At 37.7% G+C, this 21,292-nt stretch overlaps 1 protein-coding gene across 7 annotated transcripts; it reads right to left on the reverse strand.

Moving 5' to 3' along the window:
- Positions 1-1,162: 1,162 nt before the first annotated feature.
- Positions 1,163-13,044, reverse strand: nt5c2a (5'-nucleotidase, cytosolic IIa). 7 transcript variants are annotated; one of them, XM_046866694.1, is made up of 19 exons: positions 12,927-13,044; positions 11,991-12,107; positions 10,291-10,329; positions 9,124-9,197; positions 8,395-8,512; positions 7,507-7,602; positions 7,079-7,170; positions 6,900-6,957; positions 6,518-6,611; positions 6,362-6,415; positions 6,175-6,258; positions 5,916-5,957; positions 5,490-5,597; positions 5,261-5,327; positions 4,999-5,169; positions 4,689-4,740; positions 4,482-4,542; positions 4,193-4,369; positions 1,163-3,780 (listed from the first exon to the last, which is right to left on the reverse strand). In XM_046866694.1, the coding sequence occupies exons 2-19, from the start codon at positions 12,086-12,088 to the stop codon at positions 3,550-3,552; spliced, it is 1,716 nt and encodes a 571-aa protein (XP_046722650.1). In that variant the 5' UTR covers positions 12,089-12,107; positions 12,927-13,044; the 3' UTR covers positions 1,163-3,549. The 7 variants fall into 7 exon arrangements, with proteins under 7 accessions (XP_046722650.1, XP_046722654.1, XP_046722648.1 ...); XM_046866698.1 differs by having other exon boundaries at positions 12,940-13,021; XM_046866692.1 differs by lacking the exon at positions 12,927-13,044 and adding an exon at positions 12,733-12,914.
- Positions 13,045-21,292: the final 8,248 nt, after the last annotated feature.

A 21,292-nucleotide genomic window follows, 5' to 3' on the forward strand; every position in this document is an offset into this window, starting at 1 on the left:
ACTTGTTTTACTTAAATCTACACTGCATTTGCACCTGGAATATACACCGATCAGGCATAACATTATGACATTGTAACTTTATGACCGGTGAATGAATAACACTGTTTATCTCTTAATCATGGCAAAGGCCACTCAGGATCTTTCACTCCAACTCCTGTAAAACTAATTTTTATTTAACGCTGTCATGTTGGAACAGGTTTGCGTCTTCTAGTTCAAATAAAGGCAGAATTTAATATTATCGCATCCAAAGACGTTCTATACAATTGTTTGCTTCCAACTTGTGTAACAGTTTTGGGGAGAACCATATTTGACTGGAAAAGTCAGGTGACCAATCACAGTACTCTTGTCCATATACAGGTAGTCGTCGACTTACGACCACAATAGGGACCGACAAATCGGTCATAACACTCGTAACACGATTTGGTCATGAGTAGGCTATATGTACAGTACTGTGAAATTATGCCGGAAGCTGGTAAAAAAAAATAACGTACGCCGCGGCTAGCGATTGTGGTCGTAAAGTCGAATGGTCGTAAGTTGCATAGGTCGTAATGTATGTACTTACGACCTATGCAACTTACGACCACAATCGCTAGCCGCGGCGTACGACAGTGCGTACCAGCTTCCGGAATCATTTACACTACTACCTGTAGTGTATTTCAGATTGACTTTTCTGAACGTCCACCAGGTGGCGGTAAAGTGCTCACGCTAAGAAAACAAAACGTTGTGCTTGAATTGAGTTCATTTTAATGTAAGAATCGGTGCAGATACTGATCCTGCTACTAGAACTGTTTACTTCTTAAACTAGTGCAATGTCAAAAGTTTCCAAAAGTGACACCATGTTTAAAACTTAGGACATTCATTATTTATGTGCTGCAGTAAAAAACAGATTTCCACTATATATAACTGTATACTATTTATTTATTTTCAAATTAAGAGTATTACAATCACTGCCAAGTATAATAGCTTTGGAAACACAGCTATAATTACATTAGGGTTATAAATATACAAAATCAGTGGTGTTATTGTCTGGTTGCAGGTGTTCAACTTAAAGCTTGGGAATAAAATTGTTTCTGCACCAATACAAACCACTTTTTTTGTTGGTTTGTTTTTAATACAGATCTCCAGCATGCTACAGGTTACAGAAAGGAATAAGGACAGAGGGTTGATCACAAAAACAATCTTTATTTTAGCAGTAAAATTACAGAATGTTATCCTGCATTTGTTTTTCATTATTAAAACTGTAAATAAGGCAAAATAGAACACAAACCGCAATAAACAGGTTTTTTGTTTTGGTTTGTTTGCATGATTTTACCTGTGTTTACTGCTTTTTAAACACCAACGCACTCGGGTTGCGTATTTTAGTGCAAGGCCAAATGACAAAATCAAAATTCAAGACTATTCAAGCGCATGTGTGACCGTGTTCTGGTTAAAGCCCATTTTCAGTGTGGAAGGCGGATGCATGCAGTCTAAGCTTTCAACGTTTTACATGTGCGTCACTCATTTAATGCTGTAAACATGCTGCCTTTTCCCCATAATATATAGCTGTTTCCATGACACACTCAAGGTGATACTGCTGTCTGGAAAGGGGCTAATGTGCTTGTTAATCACTGAAGCATGACCTTGTATTATCTCTGTAGGCACACCAATGAGGACTTGCACAGTAAAAGTTTTGCACAATCAGTAACATGCTAATGAATAAGCAGCATCTGTTAAAAGCATCTTAAACCCACATGTTATTAAAAATAAACAAAACTGGGAGAAAAGTGACTTGAATCCATTGCTTTAAAAAAAAAAAAAAAAAAAAAAGACAAACAAAAAAACAGACAAGGTTGAAGACAACTCAAAGAAAACATATGCACTACAACCCAAACTATTTACAAACAAATGTGGTTTCTGAACACAGCCATTTAAAGAAAGCACTCTGGGTACAGATTACTCCTGCACCATCTGCTTGTGCAAACAATCGAACAAAATTAACCGTTTTATTTTTATTATATATATATATATATATATATATATATATATATATATATATATATATATATATATATAATACTGAGACTTTTGACCCTTTTCAAAAGTGTCTATAGAACATGCATTTAGATGACAAGGATATATTATGCACAGTACATTATTGCAGCATGTTAAAAGCAAACTGTTTTATATTAGGGCAATAATCTATATGCTTTTTCTGCATTCAAATTAAATTTAAACAGCAGAATTACCAATCGGCGATGCCATAACTGATTGTATTACACGATTTAACGTCTACATGTAATTAAATAAAAGGCAGTACTCAGTGTGGGCTGAGTGCTCGAGTCAAAGCAGGACATTGGTGGAGAAACCACAAATTACCATGAATTAATCAAGAAGAACTGCTTCCCTGAAGCACATGATTACAAGTCGCAATCTATTTTTAGAAATGGACCCGTTTGTCAATTAGTAGCAGGCAAACAATAAATCTAATAATAATAATAATAATAATAATAATAATAATAATAATCTAAAGAAAAAAAAACAACAATAAAATTCAGTCAAACAACAGTGCTCAAGTTTCAGATCAAAACAAAGAAAACATTAAAAGGAATATATTCATTTTGCAAAAAAATATATTGTAAATCTGTAATGAAAATAGCTGATCTGGGAATCCGTGTCTGGACAAGTGATCCAGATTATTATTCTTTGAGTTTACTAGTTTACATACTACTTTACAGCAGGTGAGGCGGTAAAACTCTCCAAATTCTCTGAGATTAATATTAATGCCGCTGCCCTCCGTGTGCAGGTCGAGTAATTCAATCCCTTTGGTTGCATTCAAGACAAATGCATAGTACAGGAGTTTCTGTGCTCTCTAAAACCGTGTATGCATATTCCATTTATTACAGTGAAAACAACAAAAGGTTTACTCAATTCTATGTTGCAACAGCTCAATTATTCAATGTATTGTTTTAACACATTATGAGCAAACAGTTCCTGGCAAATAAAGTTTGAAAGTGTGGCGTTTTACTAAACATTAGTTATAGTCAGCTTTGGTTAATGAGAGATGCAGTACTGTAATGAGAGGTACAGTTCCCGTCATACAGTATGGAGTCACTTTGAAGGGAACCTGCCACATGAAAGGTAAGGCCATTGCATGCACATATTTTCTGCTTAAAAATGCAAATCCTGTAAGGCAAATATGTTTGTTCCCTTAATATCATGCAAAGTCATGGTAACGGGTAACAAAAATGAGTCGCCGTTTCCAGCGATTTAAGAAAGCAGGCTGATACTGCCGTCTCGGCCTTAAGGCAATAAGAGGAAACTGCTCAGATGGTCACACTGTGGGTTACAAGGTGACCCAGATACATAAGATTGCCTAAACAACAGAAGGCACCCTCAAAGCTTCTTAGCTTTACTAAAACTCTAACAAAAAATTATAAACTGGGGGGGAAAAAAGAAAAACAGAAGATAAAGAAAAAAAAAATGGTTTGTGAATTATAAAAGCCATGATATACAGATTTCTTGATAGGTTGTAGGTCCTCAAAGACCAGTTACATTACGGCCTTTGTACTCTTACTCTTCCTCCTCTTCCTCATCATCGTCCTCATCGTGGCAGTGTGTGATTTCCTGTGGTGTCTGCGGAAACAGATGAGGAGGCTGAATCTCGCTGATGGAGCGGGTCAGCTGGTGTTTCTTACACTCGTGTTCTCTGTAGTCCACAGAGTAGCGGTTGCGTGTTGCCATTGGAGATTCTAAATCATTGATCTCCACTTGAGTGTGCTCTACAGTGGACTCGTGTGGCATCTGAATTAAAAATAAATAAATAAATAAATAAAGTATTTATAGCTTGTCTCTTATTAATATTGTATAATGCAGAAATGTTAATTTTATACAGCTTTACAGCATTTGTTGGCAAAGTTTAAACACATACATCATATAACTACAAAAACATTGAACTAATTTAGCTTCAACAAGATTCAAAATAACTGTTGCTCTCGTTGACAAACAGATAATTCACTACAGCTGAACAGTCAGTCAGAATGCACAATCCATGAATGGATAATTTGTTTGGTTAAATACACACTTTGACTAGACTTGTAAAGTAAGGACATGTAAATGTTTTTCTGTAATTAATATTGGGGCTAAAGTCAATGCAACTGCAGTTTGTGGACAATAGCAATCCTTGAGAAATGTGATCACAACGCTCCACACTCACCAGCACATGTGCAGCTCTGAACAGGTAGCTGAAGGGGTAATACAGTAGGTTGATGAAGGAGGCAGCATATAGGTCAGCATAGCGCATCACCTGCGAAGCAAACAGGGTCTGCCGAGAGCCACTGCGGAACAGACTCCCCATCATCCCATAGCACATGTCCATGTCATGAGTTACTTTCTGTAAAAAAAAACAAACAAAAAAAAACCACTTTTTATTTCATTGTCAAATAAATAATGTGATTTAGTATTGTCTAGCTCACTTCATTTTAATACAAACTACAGCTCAAGACCTTTATCCGCCTCTGAAGTGAACTAATGTCGGGTCTCTCGTTACTGCTGCTGTCCAAATGCCTGTAAGCAAAAAAAAAAAAAAAAAAAAAGTCATGTCAAAATAAAACCCCATTTCCTCAAACATTTTAGTGACTTCAGACTTACAGAACAGTGCGTGTCCTTGTCTTAATTTTAAAAGACAAGCCACCACATTCAAAGACACCTACTTGTAGAGTTCTGCTAGAAAAATATCCAGACCCTGCAGTTCCTCAAAAAGAGCTGAAAGAAAGAACAATACAATTAAATCAACACACAGCTCAACATTCTTCAATTACAAGAAATCAACCCATTCCAGCTAACTTAGTAATCATATACAACAAATTTTTTTTCCCCTACTGTTTCAAACAGATACATGTCCATTCCTCTGACATCACTCTTTCAAAAATAATGCTTACTTTAAAACAGGCTAAAAACACTTGTTAAAAAGTTCTGATTAAAAACTAATTATAATAAATTCATAAGTGAAGTGAGACTTACAACTCTTGTCCGTCCACACATGCAGCTCTTGAGCCAACTCTGGAATCACAAGGAACGTTCTCCATCCCTGACGCTTCTTAGATTTAAGGATGTCACCAAAAATGTGGTCACCAATATACAAGATGTCTTTCCCTTTAGCCCCCAATAGATCACACACAATGTCTGAGGATCCTGTAGAAAACACAACGCAATTATTATCCAGCATACACAAAGGAGCACAGTAAATATTCTAAATATTAGGCCTAGACCTAGTATTACTTACCACCAGAGTACACTATGCCATGCTGCAGTGGCCCTGTGTAGGTCCCAATCTTTAGTCTCCCAGTGGTCTATAAGAAGAAAAAGTAAATCTATAGTCAAAAACTGATCATGTATTATGACTGCACAGCTAAAGATGAAGCACTGGGTAAGTTGGATGAAAGTTGTGCATCACTGGCAGAGTGAGAGGTTGCTACATGTTCCTAGACACAAGATGCACTGTGCCATCGTACTGTATCAACTTGTCTCAGGACTGTGCCCTCCCCAAAAAACACAGGCTTCCTGGCATCAACCAGAATGAGGTCAAAGTAGGATTGCCAAGGCCGATGAGGTGTGCCAACCTAAAAATAACACAAGCATCAAGTCAGGACAAAAACTTTTTGTTCAACTTACACATAAATTAAGGCTTAACAGGTAAGGGAAAAACACTGAAAACATTTATATATATTTAATTTAAAATTATATACACAAGGGTACAGGAACAGAGACTGGGAAACAGCTATATATCGTAAATAATTTGTTAACTAAATAAACTGCTCTTTCACAGCGATCACTGTTTAATGCATGATAATATGTATTTAATATATATTATTTACAGTCAAGTATACCAGGTATTACATTAGCACCATTACAAGGGGATGATAATTGTTTCAACTTACTTTTGGACCATGAGCGAGGTCGAACAGATATGTCATAATTTTCTAAAAGTGTACACACAGAGAGAGAGAGAGAGAGAGAGAGAGAGAGAGAGAGAGAGAGAGATTTTTCAGTTTAAATTGTCACAAAAACACTTCACAAGAGCACATGAACATACTGACATTTCCACGTAATAACATATACATACAATATGTTGTCAATATGTAAATATACGTGTTTTCAATACAATATGTTTGTTAGACAATATGCTGAATTACTTACATCAGTGTACTTGTAGTCACTGTTAGTGACCAAGAAAACTTTGGAAACTTCATTCATGCGACTAAGAAGCAAAGGCAACTTGGCCTTGTGGGGAACAAAAAGCACATATACAAAAACAAATTAAAAAAAAAAAAGAACCAATGCACTGCATAACAGTGTTTTCACAACTGCAACTTGTGTTACTCACATCTTTCACCACATATTTCTCTAAGTTTTCAACAGTCTTCTCTTTTAGTGAACCCTAGAAGAAAAAAGAAACCAAAAGAAAAACACTTATTAGCCATTACAGTACAATGCAACGTTGATAAATAAATATCTCTGTTGAAAAGTAGCACAATCTTGCCTTGAAATGGACCCAGTCAACTGCATCTCTGACATCCTGGAACATGCTCTTGAAAGACATGAAGAGATCACCATCCTTAAAGCCATTCACACAGCTTTGAGGAACAAGATCAACACATTTTATTAGTGAGTAAAAGATCAGGCATGACAGGCTGTATAGCCAAAGCTTCAACTGCAAAATAAAAAATAAACATCCAGATATTTAACTACTTATGCCAAACTTTGTTTTTAGAAAGTGCCTACAGAATTCAGATCAAACCCTAAATCAACATATCTACAGATATAAAGTCTAATTAGAAGAGTTTCTACAAATATGCATTATATTTATATCAATATAAAGATTATATTATATCAATATAATCTTTATATTGATATAAACTAACCTAGTGTATCTGGAGCAGCTGGTGAAGAAATCAACCAAGCAGGCAAAAAGGTACGTCTCTGGAGAAAAAACAAAAACATATATTAATATATACTGAGCAAATAAGACATGCTGACAGCATTTAATATATAAAATAAATATGAACATCAACATTATTATTTTAATAATATAACTCATTACCTGGGAGGTTAAACAGTGTATTAAGGATGTAGAATCGGTCTGTATCACCACGCTGGATGAATTTATTCGGATATAGTTCTCTAGTCTCTGGCCTATGCAACACAAAGAAAAATAAACAAGCAAAAACTGCATAATTAAGCATCCCTCAAATATCACCATGAGATATTTTGACAAAAATAAGTAAAACTGGCTGGTTTCTGATGATTCATTCTAACACCACAACAGGCAGAAACATTCACAAGCCAATGCATGCCAGAAAAAGTTTTGAGAACAAAACAAAACAAACAAAAAAAACACCGATCCATTCAAGCTGTATTTTCCAACTTTTTGACATAAAAAAAGCACCACAAAAAGCACAGTGTTCAATTTAGCCCAGTGCTCTCAGAACATATAAACAAATAAACATGCAACACTTATTGGGTACTCACCCACGCATGAAGTTAAACCCATGGGCACATACCAAAATATTGCCATAGGCATCTACTTTCAACAGATTACCATATAATGTATCAAATACCAGGCCCCTGTAAAGAGCAAAACATATTTTTAGAAATAACATTTTTAAAGAAATAGAGAAGTAGAGTGTAGAGTTACGAGTTTATATTATTTTTATATATATATAAAAATTATAAAGTTCACCCCTCACAGATCAGTAAACATTTCAGTACCTCTTCTCAAGGGACTATTGAAACAAAACTTGGATATATTTTTGAGTAGTCAATGTGCAGCTTGTATAGCAGTATAGATTTACTGTGCTCTAAAAATAACTCAACATACAGCCAAAATAGCTGGCAACAAAAGTAAGTATACCCTAAGTGATAACAGCTGAATGTCACATGTCTTTCATCATGTTCAGGTTTTGTCTGCTTGACAGGACCATACAAATATGTGTAACTTGTATTAGAGTGGTTAAAATTTGATGCTACGAGTACAATTCTCTTATACTGACTGCTTGTTGTTCAATACGGCACCTCATGGCAAAGACTCTCTGAGGATTTGAAGATCAGTAATACCATGAAATTTTGAAATGTTCACTTAAAGTGTATTCACTTTGTTGCCAGATATTTTGACAATAATGGCTGTATGTTGAGTTATTTATAGAGGAAAGTAAATCTGTACTGCTATACAAGCTGCTCATTGACTACTCTAAAATATATCTGTTTCATTTCTATTGTACTGTCCCTTAAGAAAATCTACTAAAATAGTTACCGAACTGTGAGGGTGAACTCCCTTTTGTGAGAAACTGTATACAACATATACAAACATTTATATTAAATTATAAATTAATACTAACGGAAAATATGTTTGGAGTTTACCTGGTTGGAAAGGTAGAGTCATAGACAAAATTTAGAAGCTCTTGTGGATAACCAATGGAAACCAACCTCTCCACTGTCAGGTCAAATCCTAGAGATTCATACTCAGGAGACTTATACACTGTGGACATAATGTAAACAATTAGAAATATACAGGAAAAACCTCACTTTTGTGACAAACAAATGTTTACAAATATAGTGTATAGGACAGAAAAAGAGTGTAGAGAATAAGACACATAGACTGTGGCATTTTGTCTTACTGTTTGTATTTCAGTGCTCTGATTTTGCTATTGAATAAAGCATGTTCTAATAAACTCTAAGACTGTGAGGCTTGCTAAGGGACTGATTTTCAAGTCTAATCATACACTTGTATGTGTAATACGTACATGCACTTGACTACCAGCTTTCCCTTCATACTAGTAGATTCCACAAAAGGAGGTTTTTAACAAGCTGATTTTCACTTCTAGGATGTGTGCATCTTCTCTCCAGTCTATAACTGATATACACTAAGGCTCTCTGGGTCAGACAAGGTGCTTAAGAATGACAGTAAAGTACAATGTTGAATAGCAGATTATAAAAGCAGAGTATGTCTTGTCAAATATTCTCAAAACACAATTGTTTGTAATACAACTCAATATATACATTTACTCTAAAACATGCTTAGTGCAATCTAAAGCCTTAGTACATCCCCTAAGCTAAATGTAGTGCTGAGTGAAAAAGCATGGTGCCTACCTGCTAGAGTATAATCCATGTCAAAGCCGAAGCATTTAATCTTCTCCATTGCCAAACTTCTGTTAACAAATACTCTGAGAAAGGAAAGAATAACATTCAGTTGGGTGGCTGTAGTTCTGGAGCCTATAGGCTTTACCTTTATCTGTTTGTAGTGTCTTTATAATAAAGCCCAATATCATAAAACCTAATTTGTCAGTGTTTATGTGAAAAAATAACTGTGGAGAGAACATAGTTAAAAATATTTAGAGCTCAAAAGTTAAATTAACAGACATTTTTATTTAGTCTCAAAAATAAGTTTATTGGTGAAGAATTAAATATTAGCAGTTAGAAATGTAATTAAAAAATTGAATTAGGGGATTTTTAGATATATACTGTAGATAGAATATTTCAATGAATTGTGATTTTTTTTTTTTACTAAATAGCCTTTATTGTAGGTCATACAGATAAATAATAGAAATTATAAGAAAAAAAAGCTATACATTTTAAGCTAACCTGACTAAACCAGATCCTCTTCAAGGTATTTCCAGGACAGCATATGATGAGTCTTAACATTTTTATGTTTTAAAAAGTATAAAAGTTTTAAAATGTAAAGTATTAAAAATGTACAAAAGGAGTTTTAACCACAAGTGACTAATTAAGGATTTTTAAATGATTATATTTATGAAAACTGTGGACCAAACACAAATGATTAAAATTGTAAATATCAGTCACTGTATGGAGATGATATCCAGCCCTGATCACTTCTGCCAATGTACTGTATAAAAATAAAAAGTAAATGTAAAAAGGTTAAACCCACATAGTATGTCCATGCCAACTGTGATTCACGCAGTTCAACACAGAAAATTAAAATAATTAGATGAGATCTGTGATGTTAAATAATCACCTTTCTGTAAAATAAATAAAAATGACACAAATGCCAACGTTACAGATAAGTCGGGAGATGATATAGTAAGAGTAGAAAAATGAGAAAATGAAGGAAAGGTCACACACATATGGAATTCAAATAAGACCAAAAATTGGTCTTCCTACAGGCACCTAACGGAGGCCACACCATAGAGTCAGGTGAGTAAAGATGAAAAAGGCTTTTTAGAAAAAGGTGATGATTTGGTGGATATTCATCACTTACAAAAGTCAATACCTCAGGTCAATGACAAAACTTTCGCATACCTCATAGCAGGATGACATTGGGCCAGTTCCCGTGGTAAGCTTTGTAATAAAGGAATAAATGTACTATACATTACTATAATCTTTTTCATCAGCTTATTGCCACTGCAAAGTATTAACAGTGATGACGTGTTGATCAATAAACACAAAAGACTAAGCTTATTTACTTGTCTTTTGTCTTTACAGTTAATTATTCAAATGACATTGTTTTGATTTCTGTTGTTGCTCATAAATGCATTTTTCCTCCTATTAGGTAAAACAAAGTCAGTCTTTATGAATTTAGAACCTCTATTAAACAGTGCTTCCGGAAAGTATTCACAGTGCTTTACTTTTTACACATTTTATGTTATAGTCTTATTCACAAATGTATTAAATTTATTCTTTTCCTCAAATTCTACAAACAATGATCTATAATGACAACATTAAAGATGTCTGTTTGAAATCTTTGCAAAAAAAATAAAAACTCAAACAAAAAAAGATCACGTGTAAATAAGTATTCACAGCCTTTGCCATGACACACACAATTGAGCTCAGATGCATCCTGTTTCCACTGATCATCCTTGAGATGTTTCTACAACTTGATTGAAGTCCACCTGTGGTGAATTCAGTTAACTGGACATAATTTGAAAAAGGCACACACCTGTCTATATAAGTCTTACAGTTAACAGTGCATGTCAGAGCACAAACAAAGCCATGAAGTTGGAATTGTCTGTAGACCTCCGAGACAGGATTGTATCGAGGCACAGATCTGGGGAAGGGTACAGAAAAACCTTTGCAGCATTTAAGGTCCCAATGAGAACAGTGGCCTGTGAAGTATGGAACCACCAGGACTCTATTCCTAGAGCGGAAAAGCAATCCATTCTAAAATACTCCAACACACTACCCTCGCCTGGAGTATTACCTAGAACAGTGTTATTTGTTACTTATCTCTGTAAATTGGCTTTAAGCATTAGGATTGTTAGGGTAAATAAAGTTACAATATATTTCTGAAAAATAATATTGTGAAATTAAATGCACACAAAAAACTTGGTCTTAAGTTAGTTCAAATGCTAATAAATCTTATAACCTCAGAGGGTTGACAGTCATGAAAGTTTTGTTTCATTGAATTGTCATAGTGACTATTACAGTACAGAACAAGGATTGCTGTAAAACTGTCCTACCAAGTTTCCTCCACATTACGGCTGAAACAATTCTGAGTACTCAAGTAATTTGAATACAAAAATGCATCGAGGCAATTTCTTTTTTTTAACTACACATGAAGCACTGTTTCCCCACGGACCATTATTACTCACGCACCACCCACTAAACTCTGGAGTGCTCTGGACAGGTAAACACAGAATATGCTGCAAAATGAAAAATGGAGGAACAGGGAGAAAACAGAAGATTCAGGCCAAAGGAAAAAAAAGTTGTAGAAATTTGGGATCATGTCAAATTAAAACATAAAAAAAAAAATCACTGTACAGTGTGTTTACCTTTTTTTTATAATATGAAATTGATTTAATAGTTTTATATATTTGTATTTGCCTGTTGATGTAATATGGCAATTAAATGCATTAAATAGGATATTCTTGTATTCTTAAAGAATGCAATCTGTCTAGATTGGATGAGAGTGTATTACAGACTATAGCATACATTACTATTAAAAATGGCTCATGTACACAATAACAAAGACAGGTTTTGATTTTTGTGCTTTAAATTAATACCTGTGATAGGCTTCTCGTCTGTACTTCTTCATAGATAAGCCATCCATGTTGGCAGGAAGTTCTGAGTAGTTTTGAAGTCGATCACTCCAAGAAGTCATCTTTAAACTTTATTGTGGTCTGAAAAGCGGTTAAAAAAAGCAGAAAAAAAAGGTTAACAGAGACAGTCTTTTCATCAAGTATGATTTCCCTTTCATTTTCATCTTACAACGTAAATAAATTGATGGGTGAGTGAAAGCAGGTAATCCAAAAAAAAAGTTTATGTCCTTCGTGGTCATCTTGAACATTTACATGATACTCTGGTAATAACTTTATTAGCTGGTATTGATATTTAATAAGCTTTCTAAAATGTAATTTTAATTTAGTATAAGTATATATCTGGAAGTATGAAACTGATTTGTAATTGTAACTAACCAGGAAAGACAAATATTCATATACACATATTCATATACACATAGTACAGAAATCCAAACAAAAGGCGTGGGTGGGTGGGTGGGTCAGGTAGACAGGTAGACAGACAGACAGAGAGACAGACAGAAAAAAAGACAGACACAGACTTAAACCAAAGCACTTCTACATTGTGGTACTTAAAGCTAGTTAACGGTTGTTATTAGCAAACCCTCCTCGAAGTACTCAAAGTAAATTACTTATTCCTAATTACTTAATACGCATTTATTTATTTACAAAGAAGCCGAGGGCTGCGTAACTAGCTGTAGGAAGTGTAGCTGGTTAGCAATATCGTTACCTAAACGTTACTTCCTCCAGCCCTTGCTGCCATAAGCTGTAAGAGCCCTCCAGCTAACACATACGCTAACAGACTAAACAACTGGTTTGTAATTCGCTTTAAACAAGCATTAGCCACGCTTGACGTGTAAATCTGACATTATTTAATCCTACAGCCGTATAGAAAGTCAACTCAGAGTTGAGTCTTTCACCCACCACTGCTCCTCACCTCGCGAGTCCTCTGGTTTTGTAGAAGCCGCAGTGACGAGCATACTGCGCATGCGCACACTGGGTTCGTGCCCCCGCAGCTGTGGCGGTCGCATCTGCATGAACGCCTATGGAGGGGTATAAACTGTCTCTGAGCGCTATTCCTGCGCCTGGCAGAATGTGACGCCATGAGGAACGTATTTTCATTATGGGTTGCATTTCGTTCAAACGTGTTCGGCGCGAGCATTGTCATGATTAGAGTTTTTAAAAAGTATGTAAATTTTTTGTTTGTTTAAGTTTATTTCATTCATTTTTGTATTATTTATTTGAAAATTCCAGCCGTAGTCAACATCTCGACCAATCATGTGCAAGATCGGAAAGGATTGAAACAAAAAGAACCTGGAGGGCAGGTGTTGCTGTGATTAAAGCGGATTTATTTATGCTGAACTGAAAACGTTTAAAACATTTTGTACCAAATTAACTGCTAACAGTCCACTAGATAAAAACTTGTCATCACTTGGTTCTATGATCAATTTGTTCATCATAAGCAGAAATGTACTTCTTCTTCTTCTTCTTCTTCTTCTTCTTCTATCGGCTGCTCCCATTAGGGGTCGCCACAGCGGATCATCCGTCTCCACACCACCCTGTCCTCTACATCTGCCTCTTTTACACCAACTACCTGCATGTCTTCCCTCACCACATCCATGAACCTCCTTTTTGGCCTTCCTCTTTTCCTTCTACCTGGTGGCTCCATCCTCAGCATTCTTCTACCAATATAATTTATGTCCCTCCTCTGCACATGTCCAAACCATCTCAATCTCGCCTCCCTCACCTTGTCACCAAAACATCCTACATGCGCTGTCCTCTAATAAACTCATTTCTAATCTTATCCATCCTCGTCACTCCCAACGAAAACCTCAACATCTTTAGCTCTGCTACCTCCAGCTCCACCTCCTGTCTTTTACTCAATGCCACTGTCTCTAAACCATACAACATCGCAGGTCTCACCACAGTCCTATAAACTTTCCCTTTCAATTTTGCAGATACCCTACTATCACAAATCACTCCTGTCACTCTTCTCCACCCACTCCACCCTGCCTGCACTCTTTTCTTCACTTCTCTAACACACTCTCCATTACTTTGCACTGTTGAACCCAGGTACCTGAATTCCTCCACCTTCTGAAGCTCTTCTCCCTGCAACCGCACCACTCCACTGCCCTCCCTCTCATTCACACACATGTACTCTGTCTTACTCCTACTGAGTTTCATTCCCCTTCTCTCCAGTGCATATCTCCACCTCTCCAGGCTCTTCTCAACCTGCTCCCTACTCTCACAACAAATCACAATATCATCCGCAAACATCATAGTCCAGGGAGACTCCTGTCTGACCTCGTCCGTCAACCTGTCCATCACCACTGCAAACAGGAAAGGGCTCAGGGCCGATCCTTGATGCAGTCCAACCTTCACTCTAAACCAGTCTGTCGTACCTACTGCACACTTCACTGCCGTCACACTGTCCTCATACATGTCCTGCACCACCCTTACATACTTCTCCGACACACCTGACTTCCTCATACAGTACCACAACTCCTCTCTTGGCACCCTGTCGACGCCTTCTCTAAATCCACAAATACACAATGCAATTCCTTCTGTCCTTCTCTATACTTCTCCATCAACATTCTCAAAGCAAATATGGCATCTGTGGTGCTCTTCCTCGGCATGAAACCATACTGTTGCTCACAGATGGTCACCTCTTCTCTCAGCCTGGCTTCCACTACTCTTTCCCATAACTTCATGGTGTGACTGATCAACTTAATACCCCTGTAGTTACTGCAGGTCTGCACATCTCCTTTATGCTTAAAGATCGGTACCAGCACACTCTTTCTCCATTCCTCAGGCATCTTCTCACCTTCCAAAATCCTGTTAAACAATCTGGTCAAAACCCCACTGCCATCTCTCCTAAACATCTCCACGCTTCCACCGGTATGTCATCTGGTCCAACCGACTTTCCACTCTTCATCCTCTTAATCGCTGCTCTCACTTCCTCCTTACTAATCTTATCTACATCCTGCTTCACCATCTCCACATCATCCAACCTTCTCTCTCTGATTTTCCTCATTCATCAGCTGCTCAAAATACTCCCTCCACCTTCTCAACACACTCTCCTCACTAGTCAACACATTTCCTCTCCATCCTTTACTGCTCTAACTTGCAGTACATCCTTTCCAGCTCGGTCCCTCTGCCTGGCCAATCGGTACAAATCCTTTTCTCCTTCCTTAGTGTCCAACCTCTCATACAGCTCCTCATATGCCTTTTCCTTGGCTTTCGCCACATCCTCTTAACCTGCTGCCGCATCTCCTTGTACTCCTGCCTACTTTTCTCATCACTCTGTCTATCCCACTTCTGTTTTGCCAACCTCTTTCTCCTTATGCTCTCCTGCACTTCCTCATTCCACCACCACGTCTCCTTGTCTTCCTTTCTATTTCCAGATGTCACACCAAGTACTTTTCTAGCTGCCTCCTCATCACTCCTGCAGTAGTTGCCCAATCATCCAACACCTCCTTAACACCACTGAGCCTCTCTCTGACCTCTTCCCTGAACCTCACACTACACTCTTCCTCCTTCAGTTTCCACCATCTTATTCTTCTTTCAGTCCTCACTCTCCTCCTCTTCATCCTCGCCTCCAAAACCATCCTACAGACCACCATCCTATGCTGTCTAGCTACACTGTCCCCTGCCAACACCTTACAGTCGCCAATCTCCTTCAGGTTGCATCTCCTGCATAGCACATAGTCCACCTGTGTGCACCTTCCTCCACTCTTATACGCCACCCTATGATCCTCCTTCTTTTAAAATAAGTGTTCACCACTGCCATTTCCATCCTTTTAGCAAAATCTACCACCATCTGCCCTTCCACATTCCTCTCCTTAAAACCATACCTACCCATCACCTCCTCATCACCTCTGTTCCCTTCACCCACATGCCCATTAAAGTCCGCCCCAATCACTAACCGTTCTTTCCTAGGTACACCATCTACCACTTCATCTAATTCACTCCAGAATCTTTCCTTCTCCTCCATCTCACAGCCAACTTGTGGAGCATAGGCACTGATGACATTTATCATCATCCCTTCAACTTCCACCTTCACGATCATCACCCTATCAGAAACTCTCTTCACCTCCACTACACTCTTACTGTACTCTTCCTTCAGAATCACCCCTACACCATTTCTCTTTCCATCCACACCATGATAAAACAGTTTAAACCCACCTCCAATGTTCCTGGCCTTACTCCCTTTCCACTTGGTCTCCTGAACACACAACATATCTACCTTTCTCCTCTCCATCATATCAGCTACCTCTCCCTTTACCCGTCATAGTACCAACATTTAAAGTACCAACCCGAACCTCCACTCTCCTACACTGCTCCTTTCCTGCCGCCTCTGTAGACGCCTTCCTCCTCTCCTTCTCCTCCTTCGGCCAACAGTAGCCCAATTTCCACCGGTACCCTGTCGGCTAACGATACCTGTGGTGGTCGTTGTTAACCCGGGCCTCGACCGATCCGGTATGAAATTCTCATTTGTGATCCGCATATTTGATTTGGCACGTGTTTTACGCTGGATGCCCTTCCTAACGCAACCCTCCCCATTTACCCGGCTTGGGACCGCACTAAGAATGCACTGGCTTGTGCCTCCCTAATGGCTGGGTTATAAGCAGAAATGTACTAACTTTAAGAAACAGATCGTTTACTCCGTATAAGCTTCTTCTTCTTCCGGCTGCTCCCAGTAGGGGTCGCCACAGCGGATCATCCGCCTTCACACTACTCTGTCCTCTACATCTGCCTCTTTCAAACCGGCTACCTGCATGACTTCCTTTATCACATCCATGTACCTCCTTCTTGTCTTTCCTCTTTTTCATCTTCCTGGCGGCTCCTCAACATTCTCCTACTGATATACCCCATGTCCCTCCTCTGCACATGTCCAAACCATCTCAATCGGGCCTCTCTCACTTTGTCTCCAAAATGTCCTACATGCGCTGTCCCTCTTATAAACTCGTTTCTAATCCTGTCCATCCTCATCACTCCCAACGAAAACCTCAACATCTTCAGCTCTGCTACCTCCAGCTCCACCTCCTGTCTTTTACTCAATGCCACTGTCTCTAATCCATACAACATCGCAGGTCTCACCACAGTCCTATAAACTTATCCTTTTACTCTTGCAGATAATCTTCTATCACAAATCACTCCTGCCACTCTTCTCCACCCACTCCACCCTGCCTGCACTCTTTTCTTCACTTCTCTAACACACTCTCCACTATTCTGCGATTCTGCTCATCGCTGTTGGAGTTTATGGTTGTGAGATGTAGACCTTTTTATTTATTCTGGGAATTCACCAATGCTATACTCAGCAGGCGTTCAAGACCAGCTCGAAAGCAGGTGAGAACCTGGCCAGGATCCATGTCTGCTCACCAGGACTGCTTTGAATGCATTGACTGGGACATGTTCAGGGAAGCCGCAACCAACGGCGATTTTATCAACTTAGAGGAGTACACGTCAACAGTGACCAGCTACATCGGCAAGTGCATTGATGACGTGACCATCTCCAAGACCATCACTACACGCTTCCAGGACAGCGGAGACACCCAGCGCATGTGGCAGTGCATCCAGGTGATCACAAACTACAAGACAACATCACCTGCTTGTGACCGTGACGCCTCCCTCCCAGATGCGCTAAACGACTTCTATGCACGGTTCGAGGTGCAGAACAACATGGTGGCAAAAGCACCTCCTTCCAGTGACCAGGTGCTCTGTCTAACCACAGCTGAAGTGAGGAAAACTCTATGCAGAGTTTACCCATGACAGGTTGACTTCCATCAACATTCTCAAAGCAATTAAGGCGTCTGTGGTGCTCTTCCTCGGCATAAAACCACACTGTTGCTCACAGATGGTCACCTCTTCTCTCAGCCTGGCATCCACTACTCTTTCCCATAACTTCATGGTGTGACTGATCAACTTTATTACCCTGTAGTTACTGCTCATCTCCCTTTTAAGATCAGTACCAGCACACTCCTTCTCCATTCCTCAGGCATCTGCTCAACTTTCAAAATATTGTTAAACAGTCTTGTTAAAAACTCCACTGCCATCTCTCCTAAACATCTCCATGCTTCTACTGGTATGTCATCTGGTCTAACCGACTTTCCACTCTTCATCCTCTTATTCGCTGCTCTCATTTCCTTCTTTCTAATCCTATCCACTTTCTGCTTCACCATTTCCACACCATCCAACCATTCATCAGCTGCTCAAAATACTCTCTTCATCTTCTCAACACACTCTCCTCACTAGTCAACACATTTCCATCTCCATCCTTTATTGCTCTAACTTGCAGCACATCCTTCCCTGCTGATGAACAAATTAGGCACAGTCACCACACGGGGAAGTTTTTGTTTAGCAAAGTTTGCTTTTATGTTTTTGTTTTTTATTTTGACACTACATGCTGGATACCTATATTGCTTAAAGTTTTGTGAACAAATGGTCGTGACAGTCACTTCTGAAGAGGCTTCAAACTAGATTTTGGAGTGTGGCTAGGGGGATTTGTGCTCATTTAGACACAAGAGCATAAGTGAGGTCAGACACTGGTGCTGGGGTGTAGTTAGCAAACTAGTTTATTCCATAGATGTTCAGTGCGGTTGAGGTCAGGGCTCTGTGCAGGTTACTCAAGTTCTTCCACTCCAGCCTTAGCACACAATGGCATTCATTTGTGCACAGAGGCAAACCCAGCCTTATAGGGACTTGTCCTCCTCAGCTGTCACTCAGCACTATAGTTTTATGTAAAATATATGCAAAATATGTAAAACAGGACAAGTCCTTATTGTCACACTAACTAATGAGCTCATTGCTATATCACTATCCTGCTAGAGAGGCTGCTGATAAAAAGGTGTGAAACGACACAGTGATGCTAAAATAGCATCAGCAAATGTGCAGGGTAAAAAAAAAGACCAGCTATTTGATTTGTTTTAAAAAAAAAAAAAAAAAGCTAATTCTCATATATTTCAAGGTCTTCATGGCCAAGAAGTATGCCTGCTCTAGAGATTTTTGTGCCGTTCTCACACAGCAGTTTGAAATGAGTTTAATTATCATGAGAATGAATGAAAAAATAGGGGGCTGTTCAGACCCAATCTTTCCTGCCATAGACAAAGTTTAATCAGAATGTAGTACTCAGTTCTATGGTCAGGCCTAATGGTGGTGCTATAGTATTTCATTTGAGAAAGTACTGTCAAGCCTTGATATTTTTTCCTGCCTTCTTTGACTAATTCTTAACCTGTAAATCTGTAAATTGGACCACTTTTCTTCATATCATAAGTGTGCAAAATAAATATCCAAAACCTTTTAAAGTCTTAAAGTTTTTGGGGAAAATATGGCCCAGACTCCATACTGGTGAAAAACGTTGGGATTAATGAACAACATCTGACATTAATACTAATGATTTAGATCATTATGCAACATAAAAAAATGCTTTTGGGAAATTATAGAACTGCAGAATAAAATTTTGAACTATTTTATTAAATGTGAAGCAAAGAATTTCAGAGTCCTAGGATTTTTGTGATCTTTTAAATTGTTGTGTCAAATCAGTTGTCTTTCCATCAATATTTATGAAAAATTTGTAGAAATTAAAAAATCAAATGACCACTGCCTACCAGTGAATAAACCAATTCAACATGGCTTTATTTACTCAATTATAATATTCCACATTAGAGAGGTTTGCATAAAACTGTATATTTGGAGCTAGATTCTGAGGCCTTGTGCTAGGATGTGTGCATTGTTAAGTTCAAGTGAATTTCCCGTTATATCAATGTGATAGACTAGCATAAAACCATAAACTTTAAAAAGCTATGATGTTTGAAACTATAAAACGCTATAGTTGGGTGCATATATTTGTTTTATATTTTTTGCGAAAATAATCTTTAATGCGTGTGTGTAGAGTACATAGAACACATATCAAATATTTAAACTGAGGAAATGTAAAAGTTTAAGGAAAGAAATAGGGTAATTTTGAATTTTATAGCTGAAACACACAAAAAAAAAAAAAACTTGGCACAGGGCAACAAAAGTCTGGGAAAAAGTTCTTCTTCTTCTTTAGGCTTCTCCCATTAGGGGTCGCCACAGTGGATCATCTGTCTCTATATCCCCCTGTCCTCTACATCTGCCTCTTTTAAACCAACTGCCTGCATGTCTTCTCTCCCCAAATCCATAAACCTCCTCCTTGGCCTTTACCTTTTCCTTTCCTGGTGGCTTCATCCTCAGTATTCTCCTACCAATATATATCGGTATAAATATAACATTTTTTAATCCAATTTGCTTTCTTTTGCAAAAAAGAAAACAGGCTTTAAGTAATATTTTGCTTTGAATGGTGAGGAACACTGCATTACTTGTAAATCAATGAATGCAAAAAGGTGTACAGGAATCTGTTTTATCACTGAGCTGGAGTCAAGCACAAAAACAATTGCAATATAATACAAAAAGTATTTTTTTTTTTTTTTACTATGATATCACAAACCATTACATTTAAGTTCCATAACTTTATTATTAGTTTAACAATGAAATTTTGAATGCATACTCTGTCCATGGTCCTGAACTTAGCTTAGACGAGATGTTATTATAGAAAAGAAGTATTCCAGGTAATACTGTTCAGTGTGCACTGTATCATACTTATTTTTAGCTACTCATCTTTAGTATATTTATCCTACTAATTAACTCCTGTAAGAAAAAAATATTCAATCTGCTAATGGGCATCTCAGATGGTGAGAGCAGCCTGGGAAAAAAAAGTGTCCTTTTTATGAAATGCACATACAAATAAACTATAGAACTGTACAACTGCTGAGCCAGATTCTTTTCCACAGCAGTGTGAGTACTGTAAACAGTGAGTAAGTGTCAAAGTAAAATACACATTGTATTTTCATAATTGTGTGGATGCCATGAAATTGTACAATAAAATTATTTTACTGATATGGAAATAGCAGTCACAAAAACCTTGCACTCTTAGTGCAGAAATATAATAAACATTGGAATATATAAATAAAAAAAAAAAGCTACTTTGAGTTTCAGAAATATACAGCTATGCATGACAGTGTGTATGTTGCTACATTGCATAGGACAAATATTACACCATTTTCCTTTTACTCCCAATCAAAAATGTTTAAACCACAAGCTTAGTAACAATCTAAAAATATTGCTTTCAAAACACAAAACATTCTAGCATTGGATTTTTAGATGAGGCAAAGAACCACAGAGTGACGTGTACAATTGAATGGTTATCAACTACAATGAATTTAAACTGATGCAGACAAATTCTAATAATCACACCAAGAATCAGTAACTTA

This window comes from Silurus meridionalis, chromosome 2 (assembly GCF_014805685.1).
Source record: "Silurus meridionalis isolate SWU-2019-XX chromosome 2, ASM1480568v1, whole genome shotgun sequence".
Taxonomy (NCBI): domain Eukaryota; kingdom Metazoa; phylum Chordata; class Actinopteri; order Siluriformes; family Siluridae; genus Silurus; species Silurus meridionalis.